The 27259-nt window shown below is 40.5% G+C and overlaps 3 protein-coding genes across 13 annotated transcripts in view; 1 reads left to right on the top strand and 2 right to left on the bottom strand.

The window, feature by feature from the left end:
• Nucleotides 1–11803, bottom strand: part of LOC113015795 (AP-1 complex subunit sigma-2) — a 31448-nt gene extending 19645 nt beyond the window's left edge. For 3 of the 8 annotated variants that reach the window (XM_026158093.1, XM_026158092.1, XM_026158096.1), the window contains exons 1-4: nt 11705–11802; nt 6681–6859; nt 1969–2077; nt 1730–1867 (exon numbers count right to left, since the gene is read on the bottom strand). In XM_026158093.1, the coding sequence (XP_026013878.1) occupies nt 1730–1867; nt 1969–2077; nt 6681–6859 (426 nt within the window). In that variant the 5' untranslated portion in view covers nt 11705–11802. Of the gene's footprint in view, nt 1–1729; nt 1868–1968; nt 2078–6680; nt 6860–11704 lie in introns of all 8 variants that reach the window. The other 5 variants (XM_026158091.1, XM_026158094.1, XM_026158097.1 and 2 more) reach the window with 3 other exon arrangements.
• A 2154-nt stretch (nt 11804–13957) lies between these two features.
• On the top strand, nt 13958–18788 carry LOC113015690 (retinoschisin). The gene is made up of 6 exons (XM_026157814.1): nt 13958–14012; nt 14329–14354; nt 14450–14648; nt 16443–16584; nt 16670–16865; nt 18325–18788. The coding sequence occupies exons 1-6, from the start codon at nt 13958–13960 to the stop codon at nt 18475–18477; spliced, it is 771 nt and encodes a 256-aa protein (XP_026013599.1). The 3' UTR covers nt 18478–18788.
• The window catches only part of LOC113015689 (cyclin-dependent kinase-like 5), a 52637-nt gene continuing 44162 nt past the window's right edge, over nt 18785–27259 (bottom strand). For 3 of the 4 annotated variants that reach the window (XM_026157810.1, XM_026157812.1, XM_026157811.1), the window contains 5 exons: nt 24713–24836; nt 24391–24496; nt 24093–24215; nt 22489–22650; nt 18785–21945 (listed from right to left, as the gene is read on the bottom strand). In XM_026157810.1, coding sequence (XP_026013595.1) covers nt 21586–21945; nt 22489–22650; nt 24093–24215; nt 24391–24496; nt 24713–24836 — 875 coding nt within the window. In that variant the 3' untranslated portion in view covers nt 18785–21585. The remainder of the gene's footprint in view (nt 21946–22488; nt 22651–24092; nt 24216–24390; nt 24497–24712; nt 24837–27259) is intronic. The other variant, XM_026157813.1, reaches the window with a different exon arrangement.

Genomic DNA, 27259 nt, shown 5'->3' with positions numbered 1-27259 from the left:
GTGGCAATTTGGATTATCCAATTAACCTATCCCCACAAGTTCCATGTCTTTGGACGGTGGGAGGAAGCCGGAGTATCTGGAGAGAACCCACGCAAACACGGGGAGAACATGCAAACTCCACACAGAAAGACCCCGGCCTGATGGTGGAATTGACCTCAGGACCTTCTTGCTGTGCAGCAACAGTGCTAACCACCGTGCCACCGTGCTGCATGAAATTTAACTATTACAATAAAAACTATAATCCTCACATTAATTTAATTAACGTGGACCAATGGTGCTGATTTCAAGCTCCATATTTTTTTCTGACTCTAGTAGAGTAGCTTTGCATGACCTGTATTTCAAAATAATCCTTATTTGTCTGATACTGCTCCTTGGTGAAGCCCTTCACTTCTTCTCTTCTATCTTTTTATTTCATTCTGATTGGTCTGATGAAACTACAATCATCCACCATTATGACAGCATACCTATGAAAGAAAATAAGGCAGTCAAAATATCAGCTTTTCTATTTAAGGCTGCAGCAGTTACCGATGCAAAACCAATATTTCTTAATGTTTGCTTGGCATTAGAAGCTGAGAATGGATTCTATTATGGAGCTTTTACAGGAAATCACTGACTGAATCTTATTAGAGGATCACTTGATGACACTGCAGTGAGAAATGGAACAAGAAGAAAAAAACCACAGAAAAAGTGACTTTGTGGCTGGTTTAGTCTGCAGGTCTCAGTAACTTTGTGTTGTCAGACGGGAAGACTCATTATTTACAAAATTGAAAGTCTGACATTCTCAGCTACAAACCTTTGATTGTAGCTGTCTTTTTCACTGGAGTATATCTGAACAACAATCTCAGGGTCTTGGAAAGACTTTTTAAAAATATCTGCAATTTCATAGAGACAATTCATGCATCTCCCTTCGAACTATAAACACATTTTATTTTCACCATAGACATAAAGATTTTCAGAGAGATAATAACCTGGTGATAAACGATATAAAACGATTCGCTCATGGAGCAGCTTTGTAGCTGACAGCTGTTCAACAAAGCAGCTGTTCCACGTTCCAAATAGGTTGATAACCATGTATTTACTAGCTTATATGTCACTGCTTCCACTGGCAGTCACTTCAATCACTTTGACTCTTTAATCACCCATTTCACCTGTCTACAAATCACTACATTTCATCAAACTCCCATGGTCTCTGGCTGCCAGATTGCTGCTTGTCCTCTCTACACCACTTTCAGCATTTCCACCAGTGGGTCACCTCCCCCATGCTGGCCTACGCACTGTGGCTTTTCTAAGAAAGAAGAAGAAGCTACATGTTTCTTTCTTAGAAAAGCCACAACATGCTTTTTCATCAACATATTTTCATTAGCGAATTAAAAATAATTTTTTTGAGAAGTAGTGATAAAATGCAATAAAACAATAAAAGAAACAATCACAGACCAGTTTACCATACTTGGATTAAATCCACCCTCGACTAAAAGAAAAATAACTACTACAAAATGTTTTTTGTCTAAAGACTGGCTTTAATGCATGACTTGCAAACTGAGCCAAAAAGTATTAAACCTTACTTGCTGCCACCACCAATAACTGGGGATGTCTCCAGATTTCCAGAAATCCTCAATATAATATAATATATACATAGGAAATAGTGGTGTACTAGTGTAAAATATCTTTACCAGAAATGTAGTATTTGAAACTGTTATTGTTCCCATGGTGGTTTTATCACATATCTTACCTCTTGTAGCAGGTCAGCCTGCTCGATGGCCTTCAGCACATTCTTTTTAGACGTCTCTTGAGCTTCTCCACCCAGCAGGAATTCATCCAGGATGAAGTAGGCCTTCTCAAAGTTAAAAATAATGTCCAGTTCACAAACCTGGTGACCAACATGCAATAACTTTAAACATTAATGAACAGCTCAGCACATGGGAATTATAACTAAGAATAATATTAGGAAGTCAGACATCACAAACGCACACTGCCAAAGTATTTATCCAACAGCTCCACATATCTGTGGATGATCTCCAGCGTGATGAGCTCGTTGTCCTGGTCCTCAATGGCACAGCAGAAATACAGGCTGGCATATCTGCAACACAGCGAGAAGCAAATTCACTTCAACTGAAAAAGTTCGTTCCCTGCTTTCTCAGAAAAATAATTCTGAGAAAGTTTCATATGAAAACTGTTGTTTTAATTACAACTGTCAAGTAGAAAAAGTCATCCCCATCAGCACAGTGGAGGCTGTTATTTTCATTCATTCTTAAAGGCTAAAATAGGAAAAACTACATAGTCGAAACAATATACAGGGTAGTACAACATGCATTGCATTTGCTGTGTGATTTATAGAGTCTATATTTCCTGCCAGAGTGCATGAAGGAGGCTGCTGTGTCCTTTAAATGTCTCAGGGTCTTCGATATAATCAAGAGAGGGCAAATATCTCCACAGCTGATGTCTCCAAAACTGCATGCCGTACACCCAAAAAAGATAACCATCACTACAGCCCAGAGAAAAAATAACATGAATTAGATTTTGAGGTGAACTATCCCTTTAAATAACAATCTTTCGTTGTGAAAACTACACCATCAAATAGCCAAAGCCAAGGAGCAGACTTCAGGCATTTGTAAAGCTGCGACAGGCTCTCACAGTGATGTACTGTCTCACTGAAATGGTGCTGAGAGGGCATTTCTCCGTTGTTATTATTAAGGCCTGCTGTTTACTGTGCACAGGGTATTCATTTAAAAGCCAGAAGCCGGACGCAGAAGGCTGAAACAGTTAAGACCCATTCTGCCATAGTTCTTTATCCCTGATAATCCCTAAGGCACTAGGCATGTGATGATTGGCTAATAAAGGAGCTGGTCAGTTGATCCTCTGAAACCAGAGGAGCAGCAGGACACAATGGACAGGGCTGCAGATTCTTAAAAAGACACGTGTACAATACTCGCAGAGGTCACAGAGAACAGCAAAGCTGCTTATTAGCCAGGCTGTTTTCTGGTGGTGAATTCTTGATTGTTTCGAGCTGTTGTCTATCTTTGTCTACAGTTTGTGAAAATTAATGCAAGGTGTAGCCAAGCAGGAAGCACAAAGGGCTCGGTTCAGTCATTACAAAAGAGCAGTGAGACAGCATTTTTACTGGAGCTGACTCACTCCAGAAACAAGTCAACGCTTTAAAAGATAATGCACACTCTGTGTAGAGAAGGCTCCCAAAGTAAAGAACATCTTTATGTTGCATTGGCAGCCTGATGGCACAGGTCCCCCTGTTTTATAAGTGGATTAGTCTTCAATAAGACATCTTTATAGAATGTTGCTTAACACGTAAGTAAGGGTTATATTAACATTTCACATGTGGCAGACAGTTTAGAGCCTTACTTGGAGGTACACTTTGAATTTCAATTTAGTCTACTTTGGGAAAAATATCAGCATGAGTTCTGCTGGCAAAGCATCCAATCACAGTTGACATATAAGGAGAAGCCTTAAAGAAATTCATGGGAGAACTGTGAAACTGTAAAGATGGCAGCAGCCCAACATTCAAAGAGCCAATCAACATCTGAGCCTGGAAACATATTATCCAATCACGGTGCACTAGAATTGTTCAGCACCCTGATAGCACGTGCAGAGAAGCTGTTCATGTTGGATTGAGCCATAATGAAGCAGAAAAGTCAAATAACTTCTCACATGCATAATAAAAATGTAACTTCAAGCACTTTTATAAACCAAAAGCCTTTTTTTTTATGTGACTGGTGATTCTATTCGTGCAGTGTTTATGTCCAGTTAAACAACTAATGTGAAAATTGTAAATACAGGCTTCAAAATAACTCAAGTGTTAACAAACTGGACTACGTGCTTCTCAAAGGTTTTTGGTAAGAATCAGATTTACAAGTAGATTAGCCCAAAATGTGTTTGCATAATTATGTCAGAAAGGTTTTTTACCCACTGCTGGCTTTGAGCTACGTTTTAGAGCTACGGACAGTTTAATTTGGCACCAAATATCACCATGAGTAGTGCCACTGGCAAAGGATCCATCCTTGTTTCTGATCCTGGATCAATTCTGACATATCAGATGGGAAACAGCATGCATTTTAAGAATTTAGGCACAGTTTCAGTTCTCAGCTTTCTATTAAACTCACTGAGATTTTGGTCCTGGTTCAGCTCAAAAGAACAAAAATGCATGTGGAAGAATCAGTCATTTGTTAAAAACTAATATTAAGCTTCGTTATTTGCTTCTAATTTGCTCTGTTTCTCTGTCACATTTAAAGAAAATATGAAGATCAGTTTTAAACCGATGCTTGCAAGCATCTAAATTACTGTAAGATGTGAGAAATTATACAGAGAAATTTTCAGTGTTACAAGTTACACGTCTACACACTGACAGGCTGTTGGTTGATGCATTAGTGTCAACATACAGATCCATGTTGTTGCTCAAAATTAGACAATTTCTTTCTGCAAAGAAACTTTTAGCCAGAGCTAAACAATCCAGAAATCTGTCTCATGCATAAAAGAAAAGAAGACCAATTCTATTTACATTATACGTGCTCCGTTTCAGCAGTATACTTAGAAGGTATAGCATACATTCTCATTGCTATGCAGATGATACCCAGCTTTATCTATCCCTGAAGCCAAATATCACACACAGCAATTAGTTAAAATGTAGGAATGTCTTAAAGATATTTACGGCATTTCATTTCCTGCTTTTAAACTCAGATAAAAATTAGGTTACTGTACTCAGCTTTAAAAATATTATCTAACCAGATGCTTACTCTGGATAGCATTACCTTGAACTCTAATAACACTGTGAGGGATGTCTGAGTAATTTTTGGCCAGGATATGTCATTCAATGCACATACTAAACAAAAAGGTAGGACCGCTTTCTTGCAATTGCACAATATTGCTAAAATTAGAAACATCCTGTGTCAGAGTGATGCTGAAAAACTAGTTCTTGTATTTATTACTTCTAGACTGGACTACTGTTAATTCATTATTATCAGGCTGTCCTAAATAATCCTCGAAAAGGCTTCGGTTGATCCAGAATTCTGTAGAATTCTGACATATTTCTATGTTTGCCTTCATTTCATTGGCTCCCTGTTAAATCAAGAATCACTTATTCTCTTTCTCATCACATGCAAGGTCTTGAATAACCAAACCCATCTTATCTTTAAGACATCATAATAATATATCAACCAAATAGAGCACTTTGCACTTGGACTACTGGCTAACTTGTCATTCATATGGTATTCAAAAGTAGAATGGGAGGCAGAGCTTCCAGGGTTTCTGTGGAACTAGCTCCTAGTCTGGATTCAGGGGACAAAAATCCTCTCTACTTTTAAGTATTAGGCTTAAAACTTTTCTTTTTGATAAAGCTTATAGGTAGATCAGGTGACCATCCCTCAGTTATGCTGCAATAGGCCTAGGCCTCTGGGGGCCTCCCATGATGCACCGAGTCCTTCTTGTTCATTCACTTCTTTTCAGTCTCTGCATTTAATCATTAGCTGTCATTAATCTCTGGCTCTCCTCCACAGCGTGTCTTTTGTCCTGTCTCCCTCCCTCCCTTTGGGAAAATTACCCAACAGTTCACATTATCTACAAACTAAGCATACATTTTCCCGGTAAGTTTATGATCTTGGTCACTGGTTTTAGACCTTCTTCGAACCAACTTGATATTCATATTATAAATTATGGTCCCATTTAGAGTAAAATAGATGATGAAGCTGAACGTGCTTTAGGCTGTGGCTATCATGTTGAGGGAAGAGTTACCAAAATACTAAACTCATGGCTTCAAATCAGGCTTCAAATCAGTTTCTACAAACTAACAGGCAATGTCACAGTGGCTATAACCATGAGATTTTACTGCTATACTTGGGATTGTCCTGTTGCACAATCCAATTTAAGACAAGCTTTAGCTGTCACACAGACGTCCTCACATTTGTCTCTAGAAGAGATACAGAGGAGCTCATAGTCGACTCAATAACTGCAAGGTACCAAGATACTGTGGCTCCAAACCAAGGCCATCAAACACCATGCATTTATACAGTCAATTTAAATTTGAGTGAAATTTTAGATTTTTTTCTTAAGTTGTTACTTAGCACCGATTGGTAATCCACCAGTATCATTTAAAGAAATGGCTTGCTAACAAGGCCTAATAACACACTGATAACTTAGTACTCCACCCTGTTGTTCACATGTGGTCACTTCTGATTCCAAAAACCCAACACAGTGAGGGTCAAAATCCTAGCAGCGGTCCTTCAAAATGTCCTAAACCAATGGGTAATATCACATTTGCTACATCTATCTTTTACATATGTAAAAAAAATACTAAGAACTATTAACACTTAGTGAGAATTTAACTGAGGACATAAACATCTGTGTGGTGGGGCAATGGTTGCAGACTGATCAGCAGTTCAGGGGCTCTGTTAGTCCATCCCAGTGGGGTCACTCCGGTTCACAAGCAGTCTGCCTCCTTGTCCGTTGGCACAGCAACAGGATATAATGAGACTAAATTAATGCTCTTTCTTGTTGTAGTCTGAGTGCTGTCATGATGATGCCTTCATCTCTTTGGTAACACTCTCCTGATTCCCCAGCAGAGCCATGTCTATGAATGACGGGCCTATGAATTGCCCAGGGACGTGTGAAAATATTCTATTCTGAGGGCGTTCAACCAGAACACATTTTGTTCAGAAACAAGTCCAGTTCCTACCCACCTCTTGTACACAATTTTAAGGTCTCTCCACTCCAGAAAGCTGCACATTTTAGGCTTCCGTGCCAGGACTGTCTGCACCAACTCTCTGGTGATCTTCTTTTTCTCTTTATCAGACAAAGGCACGTACCATTTTTGGAGCCTAAGCTTGCCTTGCCGACTGAAAAGAAGCATGAACTGCATCTGAAATGAAGAGATGACACAAAAACCAGAGGGGCTGTGAATAAAGACATGAGAGGAAGGAGTGGGCGGTTAAAGACATCTGCACAAAGAGACACAAAAAAGGCATTCAAAAAAGAAATTCACAGCACTTTTTATGTGATGTAACATGCTGACAAGTTAAATTGAATAAAAATGATGCCTAAAAATAATTTAATCAGGTCAATCAAATTTTGGAAAATGAATAATAAAGGACAACCAGTGCAAATTAGACAGTGAGTTGCTGTTTTTGGATGATCTGCTGCCATGTGTAAAAGATAAAAAGCCTGCTATCGATTATAACTTGACTGATACATGATTTTTTTTAGACCAATACTGATACCGATATTTGATTATTTAAAACTCTCATACATAAGCCAATATTTTTTTTCCTTTCTGACATACAAAACCTAGACAGTTGTAACATACATCAACTATTTCCCTAACATCTGTTACATGTATTTGTTTAACAATCCTTACTAAGACAGTATGACAGCATTGTTTAAAAATAATCTTGTTTTAATTATCCCAAAGCTTGTGGATTACATTGTTACTCATAATAACACAGCTGGTGTTTCTGTGATTTCTTCTCCACTTTTTAAATTTTCATTTATAATCTAATATACATGCCAATACCAATATATCGGAAAATAGCTAACACCAGCCAACAACAACACTGAAGCTGATGGTTAGTTTTGTAATAGGCACTTAAGAATCTGGTTGCCTCTGGTAACCTAATAATGTATTTACTACCCTGTCATTTGCCAATGCATTGTATCCTGCAATCTTGTTTTCAGTAGCTTCGATTGTTCATCTTGAAATAAGGAAGGTTTATCTTAGGACCCTACCTACATCACGTCACTAATGTTTTTTTGTTGTTGTTGCTTTTCTTCTCCAAATATTACTGACTTTCTATCGTCTATGGTCATGACATTGCTGCAAGTCCTGTGTAAACAGTGCTTTAAAACCAACACAAAAACATTGTTGTACATTAATAATAATAATAATAATAATAATAATAATTTGCTTAATGTTTAAATATCTAGTCGAGTAGTTGTGTGCATCCCTTCACCTAAGTTAACAGCGAGCTTCAGACTACCCCAAACAGCTAAAACTGTAATAGAAGAACATTAAAATTGATCAAAGAAGTAAGTGTGGTAGTAACAGAGAAACTCAGTTCTCTATCAGAAAAAAGAGGAGTATCTACTGTCAATTCTATTGGTATTCCATTCATCCATCCATCCATCCATCCATCCACTTTCTTTCGCTTATTTAAATCAGGATTTCAGGGAGGGGCTGGAGCCTAACCCAGCTGCCAATTGCTGAAAGGTTGGGCACACCACAGACAGGCTGCCAGTCTACTGCAAGGATTTCTCTTGGTATTGGTAATACATTTGAGGCGTGTGTTCCGGAGCATTAACACCAGGAAGGCGGCCGGGCCGGATGGAGTGCTGGGCCGGGTGCTAAAAGACTGTGCTGCGGACCTGGCGGACGTCTTCACCTCTATATATAACACCTCGTTGTCCTGTTCACTGGTACCATCCTGTTTCAAAGCAGCAACCATCGTTCCCATCCCAAAACAGTCAAATGTCACATGTCTGAACGATTTCAGACCTGTGGCACTCACCCCCATTCCCGCCAAATGCCTGGAGAGACTGGTCATTAAACACATCAGAGCTGCTTTTCCACCATCCCTGGACTCGCACCAGTTTGCATACAGGGAGAACCGGTCAACCGAGGATGCGATCGCCACAGTGCTGCACACATTACTGAAGCACTTGGAACACAGGAACACCTATGCACGGCTCCTCTTTGTAGACTACAGCTCGGCTTTTAATACCATCCGGCCATACAAACTCCGTCCCAAACTCCACCAACTGGGACTTAACTCCTCTCTGTGCAACTGGATTGTGGACTTCCTCACTAACCGTAGACAGAGTGTCAGAGTGGGTAAGAACACCTCTTCCACCCTTGTGGTCAACACCGGTGCCCCTCAGGGGTGTGTTCTGAGCCCTCTGCTATACACTCTCTTCACCCATGACTGTATTTCCTCCTGCGCGTCCAATCTCATTGTTAAGTTTGCAGATGACACTACAGTGCTCGGACTTATATCCAACAATGATGAGACAAACTATAGGACAGAGGTGCAACAACTAGAGTCAGGGGTGGCTGTAGCTCAGGTGGCAGAGCAGGTCAGCCACTAATCAGAAAGTCGGTGGTTCGATCCCAGGCTGCCTCCTGGCTGCATGCCAAATATCCTTGGGCAAGATACTAACCCCATGTTTGCCTACTGGTGGTGGTCAGAGGGCCCGGTGGCGCCAGTGTCCGGCAGCCTCGCCTCTGTCCGTGCGCCCCAGGGCAGCTGTGGCTACAATGTAGCTTGCCATCGCCAGTGTGTGAATGGGTGAATGACTGAATGTAGTGTGAAGCGCTTTGGGGTCCTTAGGGACTAGAAAAGCGCTATACAAATGCAGGCCATTTACCATTTACCATGGTGCCATGACAATAACTTGGTCTTAAACACCAAAAAGACCAAGGAGATCATTGTAGATTTCTGGAAGAGGGGTCATAACAACCATCTGCCTCTCTTCATTGGCAGTGAGGCGGTGGAGAGGGTGAGCAGTTTTAAATTCTTGGGGGTAACTGTGACCGAGGACCTGTCCTGGGGCAACCATATCACCTCAGTTGTACGGAAGGCCCAACAGCGCCTCTACTACCTGAGGAGACTGCGGAGCGCACACATTCCCAGATCTCTGATGTTGAACTTCTACAACTGTGCCATCAGCAGCGTTCTGACGTATGGATTTCTAGTGTGGTTCCCCAGCTGCACCAAGGCCGATCAGCAAGCACTCCAGCGGGTGGTGAAAGAAGCTGGCAGAATTATTGGAACAAGTCTGCCAGAGATCAGTAATATCTTCCCCACTCGCTGTCTGAGGAGGGTGCACAGTATCCTGCGGGACCAACATCACCCTGCGCGCCACCTTTTCCATCTGCTGCCCTCAGGGAGAAGGTACAGGTCTATACAGGCCAGAACATCCAGACTGGCCAACAGCCTGTATCCACAGGCTGTGAGGCTCCTGAACTCTCTGCCCCCCTCTCACGGACAATAACCATATCCAACTTCTTAATAGCAATGAACTGGTCTGCATTGGTGCATCATATCTTTATTCTCTTCCCCCTCCTCCCCCCCCCCCCCCCCCCCCTCTTTCTTAAATAGATAACTATCATATCTGATATCATATCTCACAGTACAATAATATTGAATGGGTTGCATTGTTGTATTTTGTCATGTTTCTCAGGTCTTTGTCTGAATTTCTACGAACATTATTGCTAAGGATTGTCTTATTGCATTGGAGTCACACTGGGTTAAATATGTACACTTGGGTTTTAAGGGGTATTTATTATTTTCTTCTTTTTTTTGGGTTGTATGGAAGCCCCAAACGCAATTTCATTGTTCTTGACAATGACAATAAATAAATAAATACTAAAATACATTTAAATTTATTCAAATTCCCTTAAAAATACATGAAAAATAAGGATGGGAAAATGCACAACACTAAAAAGTTGACAAAGTGGCATGCCAAAAACAAGTGAGTAAATTAAGAGTAAATAATAGAACAATAACGCATCAACTCCAATTATCGTTGCATGTACACATTATCATCCAGGCTGGAGAAACTGATCAGGAGGGCTAGCTCTGTGGTCGGCATGAAGCTGGACACTCTGGTGACAGTGGCAGAGAAAAGGACATTAAAGAAACTGATGGACATTATGGACAATGCCAGGCATCCTCTGCACACGGCCATTAACAACCAGAAGAGTCTGTTCAGTGACAGGTTGCTTCTCCCAAAGACAAGAACTAACAGACTTAAAAACTCCTTTGTCCCACACGCCATCAGACTGTTTAACTCCTCTCTGGAGGGGAGAGGGAGGGGAAACAGGAGGACAAAGGAGGGGGGAACAACTAAGCTGTAGTGCCTCTTCACCTCACTGTGCAATACCTTTTGTGCAATACTTTTGTAAATAGTCAACGGTGCAATAGACTCAATACTTGAAATGTGCAATTCACTTGTATTTTTATTTTTATTCCTATTTATTCTATTTATCCCCTTCGTATATTTTATTTCTATTGTCTCTGTATTTATATATGTGTGTGTGTGTATAACTCTGTAACTTCTGTCGGTGCTGTGCTTTTTTGGAAATCGAATTTCCCAGAGGAACCCATCCGAGGGATTAATAAAGTTCTATCTAAATCTAAATCTAAATCTAATGTATAAGTAATTAGAAAAAAAGCAGCAAAGCTTTGAATAACAGCTTTCCTGTCATAAAATGTGGTCTGCATATTGCTAAAGCACCAGCATTTTATCTGACTGTAAATTTTGATACCAATCCCCTGGATTACTAAGAATGAGTCTTGGTATCGGTACAAAAAAAAAAGCTATATCGATCGACTTCGACAGCCCTCCATCATATCAACACTATTTTCACTTCAGTTTTAAATACAGGGTAAACAGTTGACGGAAAACAGCGCACAGGGCATGTTTTAAATTCACTAAAAGCATTCAAACACATGCAACCCCACAGTTATTTTCACGGCCAAATTTTAAAGCATTTAAATCCATGTAGCTAAACCAGAAACATGACTGAAATCATCCCGTTTCAGCCGCTATGAACACAGACGAAAGGAAGTACCGTTAACACCGTTATTCAGCGACTGCTACCTTTAGCACGTCCTGTTATCATAGAGCCTGTTAAAAAACCCACAGGTGACCGAGCGCGTTTGTACATTTTAATGGAAAAACAAAATTTCACACATTCAAAACTACTTACCTTGAATAATAACACTGTGTATACCCCCCTCGGAAGAAATGAGCCACCCAACACCACCCAGAAACACGGCCAGTCTATAACAACCTTTTGATTGGCCACTAGGGCGAACATGATGATTTTTATTGGCTGACACGTTTTTGTAGTCCCCGCCTTTGTCAACGCGCTAATTAGACAACATACAAATGATTGGCTGCTACGGACAGCAATCAAACCACTCCGTCCCGCCCATTCAAACTTCATTACCTCAAACATATGCTGAATGATTAAACAGAGACGGAACAACCTGAAGTGAGACTGAAAAGATATGGAGAACAAAAACTGAAAAAATAAAAATTAAATTACTAAATCTAAAAAATAATTAAATATTTAAATTGATTACACTGAATCTATTACAAAATTAAAAATGTATTTTATTATTTAATATAATCTCTCTATATACATTATATTCTTCTTATGTCTAAGTTTACCCTTCCTTGTCATTTTAATAGTTTCTGCTGGCCAAAAACCATTCAAAGACAAAAAGACAAAGCACCACAGTATGTTGCAAAAAATGTATTTTTGGCTTTTTAAATTTTCCCTACCCTATTTATTTTCTACTTTTGCATGTTAATGACGTCCCTTTCTGTGGATTTTTTACGGAGTTAAGTTTTTGCCTGCTGAAACACATCAGATCATTCACTAAACTCTTCAAACATTTTAATAGCAGTCTTGCGCCATTCCGACATACATTAAGTCTCCCATCTGACTCAGTTTGGTTTGTGTGCTGCAGAGTGGCCATTCAGTCCACAACCTGTCAGGTGATGACACACCTGAGAGAACTTTTTCCACACTTAAAACTGAAATTTTGGGCAATTCAAGCTGCAGTGCTGAACTGAGCCTCGGTACTTACTGTTAGCTTTGTTTTTTTTATTTGTCAGTTAAAACACACAGAAGTATTCTCATAAGAGTAAGGATACAGCGTATCAGGTTTAGCCAATAACTTTCATGTGCTGTAGAAGAATATGATATATGCAAAACCTAAAAAACATCTAGGCCAACACTTACAAAAACATACTGTAAAATCGGTAAATGACATGAAAATGATGATGAAAGGATGGAAATGAATCTTAATTAAAAGCAGGTGTGTGTGTCACCTGAGGATCTGGTCTTAAAGGTGTTATAAACAAAGCTCTCCAAGACATTTTAATGGTAGAGGTGCAGGATTGCAAACTTTTTAAAGGGCAAAATGAACATCTGAATAGAAAATTAAGTTCTCAAAACAGAATACTTTGTGCTTACTTGGTGGGGAAACTGTTGTGGTTTCCTAACTGGAACTCTAGTGTGTCTATTTTACTTGGACAGCCAGCACTGATTGGGGATTTGAACGGATTAACGTCACTGCAAAGCTTCAATATTCTAGAAATAAGACTTTTGGAACAATCAACTTGCAACATCTGCCATGGTCATCTTTTTGACCCACATTTAAACAACCAGCTTTTATAAGATTTCAGGCACCTTAGGGCAACTTGTCATGTTATAAATTACAATTATCAGCCAGATAACTGACAAAAACAAGCAGATGTGAGATTACATCCCATCTCTTCATGCTGGGATAACTCTGAATTGTAAGTAACTCTCAAACTTACAAAATTAAAATCTCCGCCTATATTTACAGTAGCCTTTTTAAACAAATTATTAAACTTGTAGGTTGTGAGTTTTATGGATGATGGCAATTGTGGGTAACTGTGATCCATCCCAGTGTAAGTCAAACATATTAAACGAATATTAAAATGTTTGTAACTATTTCTGATTTCTTTGAATTTAAAGTGATTTTTTTGTCATAGACAAACCTGCTGCTTTCAGGCCTATTTGATCATATTTGTTTGTACCCAAACTGAATACTAATTCGCTGGTACTGGTCTGTGTCTAGATATGGCTTACCTAAAGCAGCCTTTATCAGGCACAGATAAATGAAAAAGTATATTTATGATAAAAACAAATGTGTGATGTATAATAGGACCATAAATGACCTTAGTGACAAAATTAGCTTTTTCAACTGAGTGTAAAACCTCAAAGACACCACTGCCATCACGAATGATGCCCACTTTTTATTGATGAGGTGATGACATTCAGTGCAAGAGCACCTGAGGGAGGTGTCTAAGGGCCAATAAGGAGCATTAGGTAAGGCCATTGCAGGCCTGTGGATTACAGTAATCCCATCCACTTGCAGTGGGTATCATACACATCTCATTTCAGCACAGCTGAAGAGGAAAGATGGAGATGCCTGCTTGTCGAGCTGCTGTGCTTTTCCTCCTGCTTCTCTCTCAGGGTAAGTCACTGTGCAGCTGATCCTCCCTTAAAATAATCGCAACAGTTATTGTGCCTTTATGATAATGCTAATGGTCCCACAAGTTATTAAAACAGCAGTGCGTAGTACTACACAAAAATGCTGCTGCTGCAAGTGAAATTATAAAGAGGGTAAAAAGCTTTTCCTTGGTGTTTCCTTCATGCAATCCTCAGATGCAATCCAATAATTCATAAGATTGTTTGACATGGTGCTTCTTTTAGGTCATTTTCTTTTTTCTTACACATTTTATTCTATCATCTGCTCTTACGTTTCATGCTTCTGTCAATGGGGTGTATAGCCCTTGTCACTGTTCACTCAGAGGAGGTAAGAAAGAGTCTCAAAAAGGTCTAAAATGTGGTTTAAAAGTCTTAAACTCTGAGAGCAAACTCTCGATTCATTCCACCCTGTGTGATCTCCAGGAGAAGGAGGAGGAGGTCATCCAGGACCTGGACCTGCAGGAGGAGGACCAGGAGGTGATCGAAACCTGGAGCACAAAAGCGAAAGCCTGCACCTGTGACTGCGAATCTGCACGCATCCCTGCTGTCATCCCACCTGTTCCCCCGACCTCACTGCCAACACCGCCACCATCTCAAAGTCACCTGCTGAACTGCATGCCAGGTGAGGACTCCACCTGTGTAGTCCTCTGTCTGTTTCACTTATACTCATGCTGGATGCCCTTTTTTAGGTTTTAAAAAGTGATTAATGGGTTCCCCTTTATACAAAGGACACTAACTTGCAGGAGAAAGTCACGCATGTGAAGATGAATGGTGGGCAGAGTTGTGTCCTGTGGATCTTTATTTAACATCTGTGATGGATCAAACAGCTGATGGAGGCTGGCTGTGTCCTCATGTGCTTTCATGCTGCAGCAGTGCACAATCACCTCTCTGATCTTGCAGTTTTTCAGCCTGTAAGATGAAAGAGGCTTGCACTGAAGGTTAAGAAATGAACAGCTGTGAGGAAGAAGCTTGCACAGGCAAATGCTTTTCAGATAATCTCATTACCTGTGCTGGAATGTGACGAACAGATTAGGGAGCCCAAATAGGCCATGACCTTCACCTATGATACCAGCAAAGGAAGCACACATCAGAAAATGCCCCGATCATCTTCTTCTACCTCATCATGCAAGAGTTCTGATTAGCAAAGTTGGACTATTACACGAGGAAAAGCTGGAAGAGGATACTTTGCTGCGTTCTTAATGTCTTTAAAATGGAATAAACATTTCATTTCAGGCAGCTCTTCTATCACTTCTATCATCCGCTTTTCTGACAGCTTCAAACCAATCCAGTCAGGGGTGAGAGGGAGTAATTTTCATCTGAAGTAACTGATATATTTTTTATTACCTGAAGTCAATTTATCATCATGGAAAAAAGAAAGTAAACCCTGTTTCACTTCTTTGGTTTAACCAACCGGGAAAACCATCTGGTCCTTACCTGGTCTTAAACATTGGGTAAATAATGCATCAGAAGAAGGACGACACATGACATATTCCACCGTGTCATTATTTATTGTGAAACTGCAGAAGCATTATGCAGCAATGACTTGAAATTATTGTTTTCCATATGACTTTATCATTCTGTCATATCACTGCGGAGGGATTTTGTCGCACGCTTCTTCACAGCATTCCTTGAGTTCATTGAGGTTAAGGTGAAAAGCATTAAAGTGAGGCTGAGGTCTGGACTTTGACTCGGCCTTGGCAGCACCTTGATTCCTTGATAGAGATGCTGCTGGGCTTTAATCATTGCCCTGCCTCATGACCCAGTCTTGCGCAAGTTTTAACTGCGGGGCACGTGGCCTCACATCTGCCCCTAGAATATTTTGATATACGGAAGAGCTCACGGTCGACTCAATGACTGCAAGGTGTCCTTGTCCTGTGGCTGCAAAACAAGTCCATTTCATCACCTCTCCACAACAGTGCTGACAGCTGGTGTGAGATCTTTGTGCTGATTTGGTTTTCTGCAAATATGCAGTTGTTGTTTTTTGACAATGTTAATCCAATATTTTGATATTTCGTATTTCTAACATTTTCTACTTTTTATTTTTATTTTTTGTTATTTGATGAGCTTAGCACAACAGTAATTTTGTTGTGCTTGCACAATGTCAGTAAGGTTGTTGGTACCTGTTGCTCACTGCTCGTCTAAGCAAAAGGCATATAGTATAGCATCATGACCACCCCATACAGAACATAACATAGTGTAGTTGCTACCATGTGAACGTGTAATGTTTGTGCTCAGTTAAATCTACCCTGTGCTCTGCTTCAAAACATCAAATGGCATTAAGTCATTTTTAACACAAAAACGAACCAATCGCTGCATCCCAGCTCATTGGAAGTGTTTAGAAAGTTTACTAAGTGTTTATTTTCAGGAATTCATACGATTTAATGCCACAGTAACCTGGAAATGTTTCCTTTCACAGAATGTCCGTACCACAGACCGCTGGGATTTGAATCTGGATCTGTGACCTCAGACCAAATCAGCTGCTCCAGTCAGGACCAGTACACCGGCTGGTACTCCTCCTGGATCCCGAACAAGGCTCGCCTTAACAACCAGGGCTTTGGGTGAGTCAAGGCCACCCAGTCTCCAGTTCGTGTCACACAGCGCACCCCAGATAAACAAATAACTGGGAATGTGAATCTTTGTTAGGTGCGCATGGCTGTCCAAATTCAACGATCAGTACCAGTGGATCCAGATCGACCTGAAGGAGGTGAGCGTGGTGTCGGGTGTCCTCACCCAGGGCCGCTGCGACGCTGATGAGTGGATCACTAAATACAGCATCCAGTACCGCACTTTAGAAACTCTTAACTGGATCTACTACAAAGACCAGACTGGAAATAACAGGGTAGGTACACTAAACAGGAGTCACATATGAAAGCGTCATAATAACTGAGTCCTGTGGCCTTTTTTACCATTTAAATTACCCCCAAAATTTCCACTTTCATTTACTTCAGCATTATTTCTTTGTAATTTGGAAAAACTGAGATCTGTTATTGGGATTACCGTGGCTCAGGGGGTTGGGAAGCTCATCTGTAACCGGAAGGTTGCTGGTTCGATCCCTGGGCTCTCTGTCCTGGTCATTGTGTCCTTGGGCAAGACACTTCACCTACCGCCTACTGGTGTTGGCCAGAGGGGCCGATGGCGCGATATGGCAGCCTCTTCCATGAATAGTGGAATTGTAAAGCGCTTTGGGTGCCTTGAAAAGCGCTATATAAATGCAATCCATCATTATTATTAAATTGCAGTAATCTCAGGGTTTATATGTGCAGTTAAACATCTTTACATTGACAGAGAAGGGCATTTCATCTGTCCACCTCACTTATAAAATCTTAAATAACACTGCCCCTAGCTATTTAACAGAACTTATTCATTTGTATAATCCTATAAAAGCATTAAGATCTTCTAACCAGATGCTCTTAATGCAACCTAAGTCTAGGTTGAAAACCAGAGGCGATCGTGCCTTTGCTATTGCAGCTCCTAGACTGTGGAACAACCTCCCTTTTGCCATTCGCTCTTCTGAGACTGTTCAGTCTTTTAAATCTCGTTTAAAGACCCATCTTTTTACTCTGGCTTTGATGTAAGATAGTTTGATTATCATTTGGTTGGTTTCTATGTTTGTCTCGTCTTGCGTTGTGTTTGTCTTATTTTTATTTTTATTTTATGATCAAAACTGTTGTTTTTAAATGTGCTATATAAATTAATTTTGATTTGATTTATGCTCGAAGTGAGCCGCATAAAGCTCACAATATAAAATGAGTTTGAAATCTCTGGCCTACACCAATCAGTACACACTAAAGTGTTTAAATATATCCAACTAAGAGGCTGTTATATTGTAATTTTATGTGGACCTATTATGCTTTTCTGCTATATATATGGTACTGCTTTAAGTCCTCGTGAATGATTTAGTAGTTCACCACACATAGCTGCTGCCGAGTTTATTTGGCTTGGCTTTCTAAGCTGTCAAAAATATAGGATACTAATATGGTCACATCATGCACATAGCTGTGCAAATCAAAGCTTCTGGTTAATGATGAGAAGCTAATCAGAGTAAAGTTGAGTCAAAGGGAGCTAAAATTGTTTGATTCATATAGTAGATGAACTGAGTGTTTGCACCGTTAATATAAATAAGGATTACAGTACTTTGAACTGTGAAATCATGCAAAGCTATTCAAAGAATAAAACTATGGAGGTGGAAGTAATCATAGAAGGTCCTCTTCATGAGCCTTTTCTGATTATTGTGTGTGTAAATGATACAAAATGAGCACTCTGGATGTTTAAATGCTGTGTACTTTCTTTTTGTTTAGGTCTTCTACGGAAACTCCGATCGCTCTTCCACGGTACAAAACCTGCTGCGCCCGCCTATTGTGGCTCGTTATATACGCCTGCTGCCGCTGGGCTGGCACACCCGCATTGCCATGAGGATGGAGCTGCTGATGTGCATGAACAAATGCACCTGAAGTGTTTCTTACCTCACTGACCATCATTCCTCTGCCAACCCTGTCACTTGCCAAAAGGGGAATATTTGTCTAACACTGTAAGATCCTTTGATACAAGTCTAGTCTGTCCCCATTTGGTGAGGCTCACAGTTCTCTGGGCAGGTGGACATCTCTGGTGTCCTCAGATGGATTATTTGTCTGTATTCAAGTTTCCAAAAGCGCATTGTGCTGTTACGTAAACACCAAACTGTTCCAGATCAAATTGAAATTTGTTACCTTCAATAAAGCAGTTATTAACTGCGTCAGGAAATAAAAAAGCTTCTACATGTTCAGAGTCAAATCAAACGGGCTTGTTTTATTTGAGATTTACTGTTACATATGTAAACATGAATAATCTAAAATTGTTAAGCATTCATCTGGGAGTTTATGCTGTCATGTAAATGCTCTGTTGGGGAAAAAAAAGCAGATAAACACTGACTATGCTACTAATTTGTGTCTGTAATAAAAGCACAAACTTAATACTTGATTTCATTTAAACAGTTGATAAACATCCTCTGTTATAAATATTACCAAACAAGTAGTCACACATCAGTATTAATATAATACACGGTGCTCCTTCAGCGAAACAATAATCCAAAGAGAGAAACGTATCGTGTCAAGTACAGAGTGTGCACAGTCCTTACAGATGCACCACACACAATACGACACGGTCATGTCTGGGCTCAGCGCGTTACAGCAGGAGCCGGCGGGGGCCCCCCCCTCCCTCGTCTTTCAATATTCACACACTGCGCACACGAACATGAAAGTGAGGAAGAATTTACAGAGCAATATTGCTGAGCCACGTAGTCTCTTCAAAGTGCAACATTAAAAAGGTTAGGATTTATTTCTGCCAAGCTACTCTCATGGCACTTTATTTCCAACAGAAAAACAACGTTACAGTACAGATTCTGCCCCCCGCTGCCTTTCCATTTTAAGATTTCTCCAAAGCATATCCCAAGTGGTTCAGTGTGTGCAAACAGTTAAAAATACAGCAGTACAGTGATTCCCAACCAGGGCGAGGATGCTGCAGCTGAAAGAAATACTACAGCTGTGGAAAGAAATGGGCGAACGGTTAATGTTAAAGGAAAGCCGACCTCAGTCAGAAAACAGGTGGGCGATGGTGAAATGGCTAAAGAAAGAAAAGGCCAGAGTACATCGATAATTGGCTGGGATAAGCATATTTTAGCTTCAATTAAAAAAGAGAAGAAGAAAAGAAACTGTTGCAAAAAAATAAAAATTATAACGGCTGATGACGTTCAACTAACAGCTGGAACGGCTAATAGTGGAATAACGGTTGAAAACAGAGAAATAGATAAATGTGAAAAATAGTTCAGCTTAAAGTATTTAATAAATGGGAAAATAGCAGCTGGAAAACATTAAACTAGCTGAAAAAGCTGGAGCTTTTAAATGGATGGTTAGGTGGAAGTAATTAAAATAATGGATAAATAGTTGAAACATCTAAGTGTAAACTCAAAACAAAATTATTATTTACCCTCAATAAACATGAAGTAATAATTTGGAGTAAAATGCAGCTGAAATTAACAAAATCAAAGGTTTAATTACTCATATAATTGATATTTAAGGAAAATGTGCTTGGTAGAAAAACTGAATGTATACAAATCAAGTAAATGGACGTATGAATGGCAGAAACATCTGGTCAGTCAGTCAGTCTGGCTAAAAGGGTTACTAAAAGAGATGCTGTTCCATTACCCTAATACTGACAGTTTAAGTGTATTAAACAAAGAAAACTTGTAATATCCACTTTTAAATATTGTAATGTGTGGAGTTAAATAGCTAACAGGTGGAGGAGTGGTGCTTGGGTTATTTTCACAGGCTGGGAGTCATTGTACCACATACACCCAGAATGGCTTATCTGTTCCTCTAACTGCTGTTACCTTCTAAAAAAATAAAGAAATCTACATTTACAGCAGTTAAACTTTAAATGGGTTTTTTTTTTGGGTGCATTTCTACACGTTTTTAACTGGTCAAACAAGCAGAACCACTTGGAAGTTAAAAAAAAAAAAAAAAAATCAAACAACAGAGTCTTTATTGAATCCTGTAGTTTTCAGAGAAAAGCCACTTCCTTTGTTATCAGCTGCAGATGTTTGTTGACGTTTGCTCAAAGCATTGCAGAACATTTGAACACGTTATAATTCATCCGTAAGGGCACGTTAACGCTCCTGCATCTCCTTTGTATAGATACACATTTGTTTTAAACTGTGAGGTTTGCTCTATTTGCGTAACATTGGTTTATATTATGCAAATGGTCATTTACACATACAGTGCATGGAAAAGTCTAAATGTGCCTGACCATCTCAGTCAGAAAACAGGAAATGCAGTGCTTCGATATCTCCCACAGAGGGCGATGTAGGTTAGGCTTTCTGTTAGTTGATGGCACCGTAGTTTCTAAAATGGCTGCACTTAAGACGTAAAACCTAAAATCTTTTCAGAAAAAAGAAAGAAGGAAAAGAGCAATAAAACGTAAGCTTTTAGATTGTCAATTGCAGCTCAGAGAAACTGCACGGGTTATAGCTAGATTTCAACACGGCTGCACTGGCTCGCAGTTGCACATTTGAGCGTCTGTAACCAGTCTGACAGAGCACATCCATAGGCAAGACAGCTTGGACACAGAATTACAATCCTGGACGAGATGAACACGAGATACTGACATTACCAATCTCTATTGTAACAACTGATAAAACTGCATTTGCTTCGAATGCCTTAGATTAGTCTTAAATAATACTACGCAGTAAAATGTACTATATTTCTATATTTAATAGAAACAAAAATACTTACACTTAAAATCTACACTTTATCTATCCATTTATATATATATACACTGAATTTGTAATATATTTACTTTATAATACAAATTATAATCAGAATTACATAGGTATTAATATAAAGTCTATCAAACATGGAAGCTTTAAAAAAATCTGGACGTAAAAAGGCTTTTGGCCTGTTTGCAAGCAGTGTTTGAACTGATGGTTTGGTGTGTGTGTTTGTGTGTGTGTGTGGAGCAGGTGTTACAGGAGGGAGGTGGTAACAGAGGAGTCTGACACACGCGTGAGAGCAGTGGGGCGCTGGAGATCACAGAGCTGTCTCTTTCAGGTCGTTGAGATTTGGCATACGAGATCTGGACGGGCGTCCGAAGCCGTGCCCGTTCTGGCCTCCTTTGATGCTCATTTGCTCCGGGTAGGGGTTGCCCTCGGGGCGGCCCAGGGCGGACGTGTGCCAGCCCGAATCCAGCTGTCCGGGCAGCGGGTACGCTGACTGTCGGGCCTTGAGCTGGGGCGTGCTGACCCCTGAGTGACCCCGGCTCTCGGTGAAACCGCCTTGAGCAGAGGATGAGTTAGGCAGCGGCTGGTAGCGCATGTCAGAAGATGCGGTCTGGTTGGACGATGAGGAGGAAAGGTGCAGGAGCTTGCGCAGCGACTTCAGCGGTTGGCTCTGAAAGACACGACAGAACACAAAATATCAGAGGAAAGAAAAATTGCGCTCACGACAGGTTTAATCCCGTCGATGACGGACGATCAGTCCAGTCAGACAGTCTCTTATGATTACTGCAGGGAAGGGATTAAGGTGTGTCTTTGCTTTTATTAAACACCAACATCTGAGTCACAGTTTATTTGATTACTAAATCATCCTGGACAGACAGGAAAATTGGTAAAATATAAAAGTCTACAACTTATTTGGCTCAGTTACAGTTCAGTTCTTGAAACATTTATACAAAATTTCAATCTTTAGGAGCGAAAAAGAGCATTTTTTCTAGAAGAAATTATCACCCTTTGTGTTCGCCATCTGTTTTTTCTCTCCCTGACATCTTGGTTAGCAGGTGATGCTGATTTGCATTGATTAGATCTTCTAGACGAGGATACCTGCTCTTATTTCTATTTGGCGCTCTCCTCGGGAAGAGCGTATGTAACGAAACGCAGCTCATGAATAAATGTTTAGATCAAGCACTTCACAACAGCGCACGAGGAGAACTCTCACCGAAGAGTGTGAATCGGACAGTTTCTCAGGCGGCCAGTCCTTGTCCCTGTCTCGGTCTTGGTCCCGGTCTCTGCTCTTGTCACGTGACCTGTGGCGGTTGCTCTGGTGACTTGAAGACCTGGAGGACTTTTGGATGACCGTATCCACGCCTTCACTGGAAACCTGTGACACAGAGCACGGAGGTATAATTTACTCATCCAATCACATTTCACACTCATGACTAGGACAGCAGTGCACAATGTTTAGGGCAACATAAAACACTCACATAATCTGCTAAACTGTTTTTATTTATGAAGTTAATTTATATTGTTTCCAACTGGCCTAAGCACTCATTTCTAACAGTTTTTTCTACTTCTGGTTCTGCATGATGTCAGAGAGAATAGGCAATCCCTGCACCTTCTGTTTTTGAGTAGCAGCCAATCAGTAGAAAGGTACCTGAGAGGAAAAGAGAGCTAAAATTGTGCTTTTTAGACAGCTAATCAACTTAAATAAGGATTATTTTGAACTGTGAGTCATGCAAAAGCTACTCTATCAGAGTCTGAGCTGGAAATGAGCGTCTTCAGTAAACAGATTTCTGTGTTTCATGTTACCCTTTACATGCGCTCATTCATCACAGACATAAATGTGAAGTTACATCTGATAACCTGCGTTGTTACTTATTGATCTCCAGTGCAGTGAAGAAGAAATAAAAAGAAAACGAACAAAAAACATGCATCAGAAGCCAAACCCCAATGTGTTTGCTGATCTGAGGAAGAGAAGAGAACACTCCACTCGTTTCTGATAAATAAAAGATGTTTTCTGAGCGTAATTCAAACGCAGTTCAAATGATATCCTCTTCATGCAGTAAATGCCGTTTTCCACCGACTCAGAGTCTGACTGCCTGATTCCTCCTCCTGGCCAGATTGCATTTATTTGTGCTCTGTCATCAGCATGTAACCCCCCCTCCCCGAATCTGAGCAAACTGTCACTTATAAATAGAAACGCAAAGGGAAGAAAGAGCCTCAAACACCTGTTTCATGCTGAACCACCACTGCCACAGAGCTGGCAGCTAGTTTAACACGCCAAAATGTGGTCGCTTTTATATTAAGCAAGTACCATCGTAGCTCCACCATCACTTTGTGATCTTTGCTCTGTAATAAAGTCACGGGTTTAGGTGCACATAGAGAAATTGATCAAATGCCTCTGCATGATGCCGGTAAGCAGTAAAGCTTTGTGAAAACAAGCACGCAAACTCCTGAAACCGTGTGTGCTCAGCTAAAGCCTGAGCGCTCTCGTCCATCCTCAGCTCATAAGCAGAGACATGCTGTTAGGGCCATGGCTGAAATCACTGGCGAGTGATCAGAAGCACAAAAATGACCCGTCAGATCCATCCTTTTAAACCGATTGCAGTCAAGTGCATGCTTTTCTTCAAAGTGGGAGCTTTTTTTTTCTCGAATAGATGGATCCAGCTGGTTTATTGATTCATTCACTCAACTCACCACCAGGAAAACCAGGCTTAAAAATCACACATTAAAACAGTGTTGACCAATGCTGTTAAAGCATGCAATGTTAGATGGGTGACACAGAGGCAGGAGGTGAGTAGGATAGTGTAAAACAGCATGTACCATGGGAGAGGACACTACAGGGAGGACTCTCACAGAGGAACTATGCTTTATGTTATTCTTTGGGCTAAACAGAGGGAAAAGACATTTCTTGATGACAGGAGGCCTTCCATCAGGGACTTCCATCTGTAATTACAGAGGCACATGACTGGTGGTAGAGGTAAACATGATGCACATGACAACAACAACAACAATAAATGGTTTTATATTTCTGTAAAGGTGCCGATGAGGCTCATAGATGGGAAAACACTGCATCCACATGTGGGCGTAAGTCCTCAGACGTACTTCACACACAACATACCATCTGAGATTTCTTCTTTTTCTTCTTTATTGCTCTGAAGAAACCCTGCTTCTCCTTTTCTTTGGAAGGCTCAGAGGCACTCAAGACTACAGTATCTGGGCCAGTCCTGAAATAAAAACAAAGAGTAATGAGCGTGATGTCTCGGCTAAAAAGTTTTAACTCCCAGTAATAATTTCTGTTAAAAATGCCACGTCATGTGGCCGGTGTGAAATTAAATCTGACGGTATACTGTTCTGACAGCGCCACAGACAGCGAAGAGAATAAACGCTGCTGTTCTTTTGGTGTGAAACTATTTTCGGTCGTGGTTAGAAGATATAATTACCAGGGGTCAAACGCCGGCTGTCGTTTGGAGTGATTCGCCAAACTGCCGCCGTCGCCAGACAAGCCCGAGCCCCGACTCTGACCCCGGCTGTCGTGGAAGGAATTGTCTGGCCGGGGAGACGGGACTGTTCAACAAACACAACAAATGGGTTAATTTACGTCCAATATACAGAGAAATAAACACATAAACACAGGTCATTAGATGTCATAATTCTAGCTCTGACCCAAACATATATCTAAAGTTTAGGCGGGTAATACAAATAAATTAAGATTAAAACATAACTCGAGATTTCCAAAGATACACAACAAAAAACAGGGAATATAATTTAAAAAAGCTGCAAGTAAATAGAAATTTATACCATAACTAACAGTGCTGTAGACTTTAACAGCTGTGACATGTTGGCTTGGCTGCAACATGCCGTGTAAACATCGGAAATTGATTGGCACACGCAAAAGACCTCAGCGAACTGAAAATGTAACAGACTGCAATTGTATCAAACTTGTGCATTTCGCTAATGCGATCGATGGTGTTCTGTTTCGATTAGATGTTTTACTTTTCTCTCTTTTGACCTTCCTCTTCCTTTCAATAAAAGCAACCCAATTTTCTTCGGGGCCAACCTTCGGGATCAATAAAGTTTATTGAATTGAATTGAATTGAAAGCGTTCCTCAAGATTTTTCTCCAAGTACGACTTGACACACCAGTGCAAACAACAATGGCGCCCACAAAGGCTCCTGTGCAGTTCCATAAGTTAGACTTTAAAGCAAATTCATACACTAAAGTAATCGTGTGTCAAACTCAAAGTTTTAAACATTGGCCGCCCCCAAAAATGCTAAAGAAGCGAATATAAAAATACCCTGATGGAGTTTTTGCGTCCCTCGTATTATGGAAATGGACTAATGCCAAACAATGCACAAATTTCCATATGGTTTAACTCATTTTCAGCAAACCAGATCTTATTCCATTTTAATGCTAATGCACAGGTGTAGCATCTTGAATGAGTTACGTGTGTAGAGCAGCAACGGTTAGCAACAACTATGGCGAAGTCCTGTTCAGACCACAGACTGTATAAATGTGAAGCAAAGAAGTGCTTATTATTGCATCCTTTCTGCTTGTAAAAAGAAGTTTGGCCGTACTGAAGTCTATGAGGAAAAAACAGCCCTTTGGATCTTTACTGCGCTTGGTCTAAATTCCATTTTTGTCTAATACAAAATAATTTTGCAAGTCATGGTCCCTTTTAGGAGGATTAAGCCGGGTAACATTACCAGGAGGGCAATAACGCTCAGCTTAAGGCTTCGCAAAGGGACGCTCTTCAATTTTCAGTGGAAGATTCTGCAGTGCCCAAAGGCAACCACATTCAGAAACACGCTTGAAGAGTCTGCATCACACTTTTGTCCCCAACAATCACAAAATCATCCCAAAGCTGAAGTGACTCCCTGAGATATCTAAAGGAGAGCGTCCAGTTGACCGTAGCGGTGGTACATGCAGTCTTTGCTAGCTCACGGTGTGCTCACCACCTACTACATTTCGCCCTGTTTGGCTCACTGTAATTTCACCTTCTTCCTCAAGATTATACTCCAGTTGAAATGTCACTATTGTGATACAATGGAGCCAGTCCTCATGTCTGAATAGCCACACATGGCTTGGTCTTAAAATAGCTGCTGCCTCAAGGACACTACTTTAAAGAGGAAGTTGAACACATTAGCATCAGATGTTCTTTCCATTATAGCATACTGTGCACTCCAAAACAGTGGCAAGCACATCTTTTAATAAGTTATCTCAGTCAGTCTGCGTTACTGTCAAAACTCTTAAGCCTGCTTTCAGCAGCTTCCTGACATATTGTAATTAGGTTTGAGTAAAAAGTTCCAGGACGGGCTTAAAAGAATGAAACACGATTCCTTTTGATCAGTCTCCTGTTGATCATCCTCCTGTGCACCACTGGATCATTTTCAGTGCTGCTATTATTTTTTAGATCTCTGTCTCCTTGTACTTCTGCAGTGTGTGCTGAATCTCCTCCAACATGTCAAAACTGTGATCCTTTAACTTGATTTTAATTTTTGGAAAGTGGACAAAACCACAGCGAGGCAAATCTGGTGGAAATGGCTGCAAACTGCTTAGCTGTCGCTGGAAACCCAGCTCTCATCGCCAGCGGTTATCTTGTGAAATTCCAGTCGGTTTGAAACACAAGTTTTATGCTCTCTTCTCAAGTTTGAGGTGTGTGGTGAAATAGCCGAGTGCACAGTGGAAGCGGTAAGAACAGAACTTCCAGAGAGTGGGCTAAAAATAGCAGCTGTCTGGACATGCCCGCGAAGATGACCTCGAACTGGAGATCAGCCAAATTTAATTTAGGTAAGGCTTTTGATTTTGAACGGGCCCACTGCCCGACCGTTTTAATCAACTGCTATGAAATCTACAGACATTAGAGGATGAAGATCACCGAGTCTGGTGATAAGATGGCTATTTTTAGTTTTGAGTGAAACAGCTGTATTTCTCTCTAACTTAGTGTAGACATCTCAAGAATCTGCAATAATATAATAATTCTCTATATA

Source organism: Astatotilapia calliptera, chromosome 23 (assembly GCF_900246225.1).
Source record: "Astatotilapia calliptera chromosome 23, fAstCal1.2, whole genome shotgun sequence".
Classification (NCBI taxonomy): domain Eukaryota; kingdom Metazoa; phylum Chordata; class Actinopteri; order Cichliformes; family Cichlidae; genus Astatotilapia; species Astatotilapia calliptera.
Note: the sequence above shows the minus strand (reverse complement) of the source record. Positions and strands in the feature narration are given on the sequence as shown.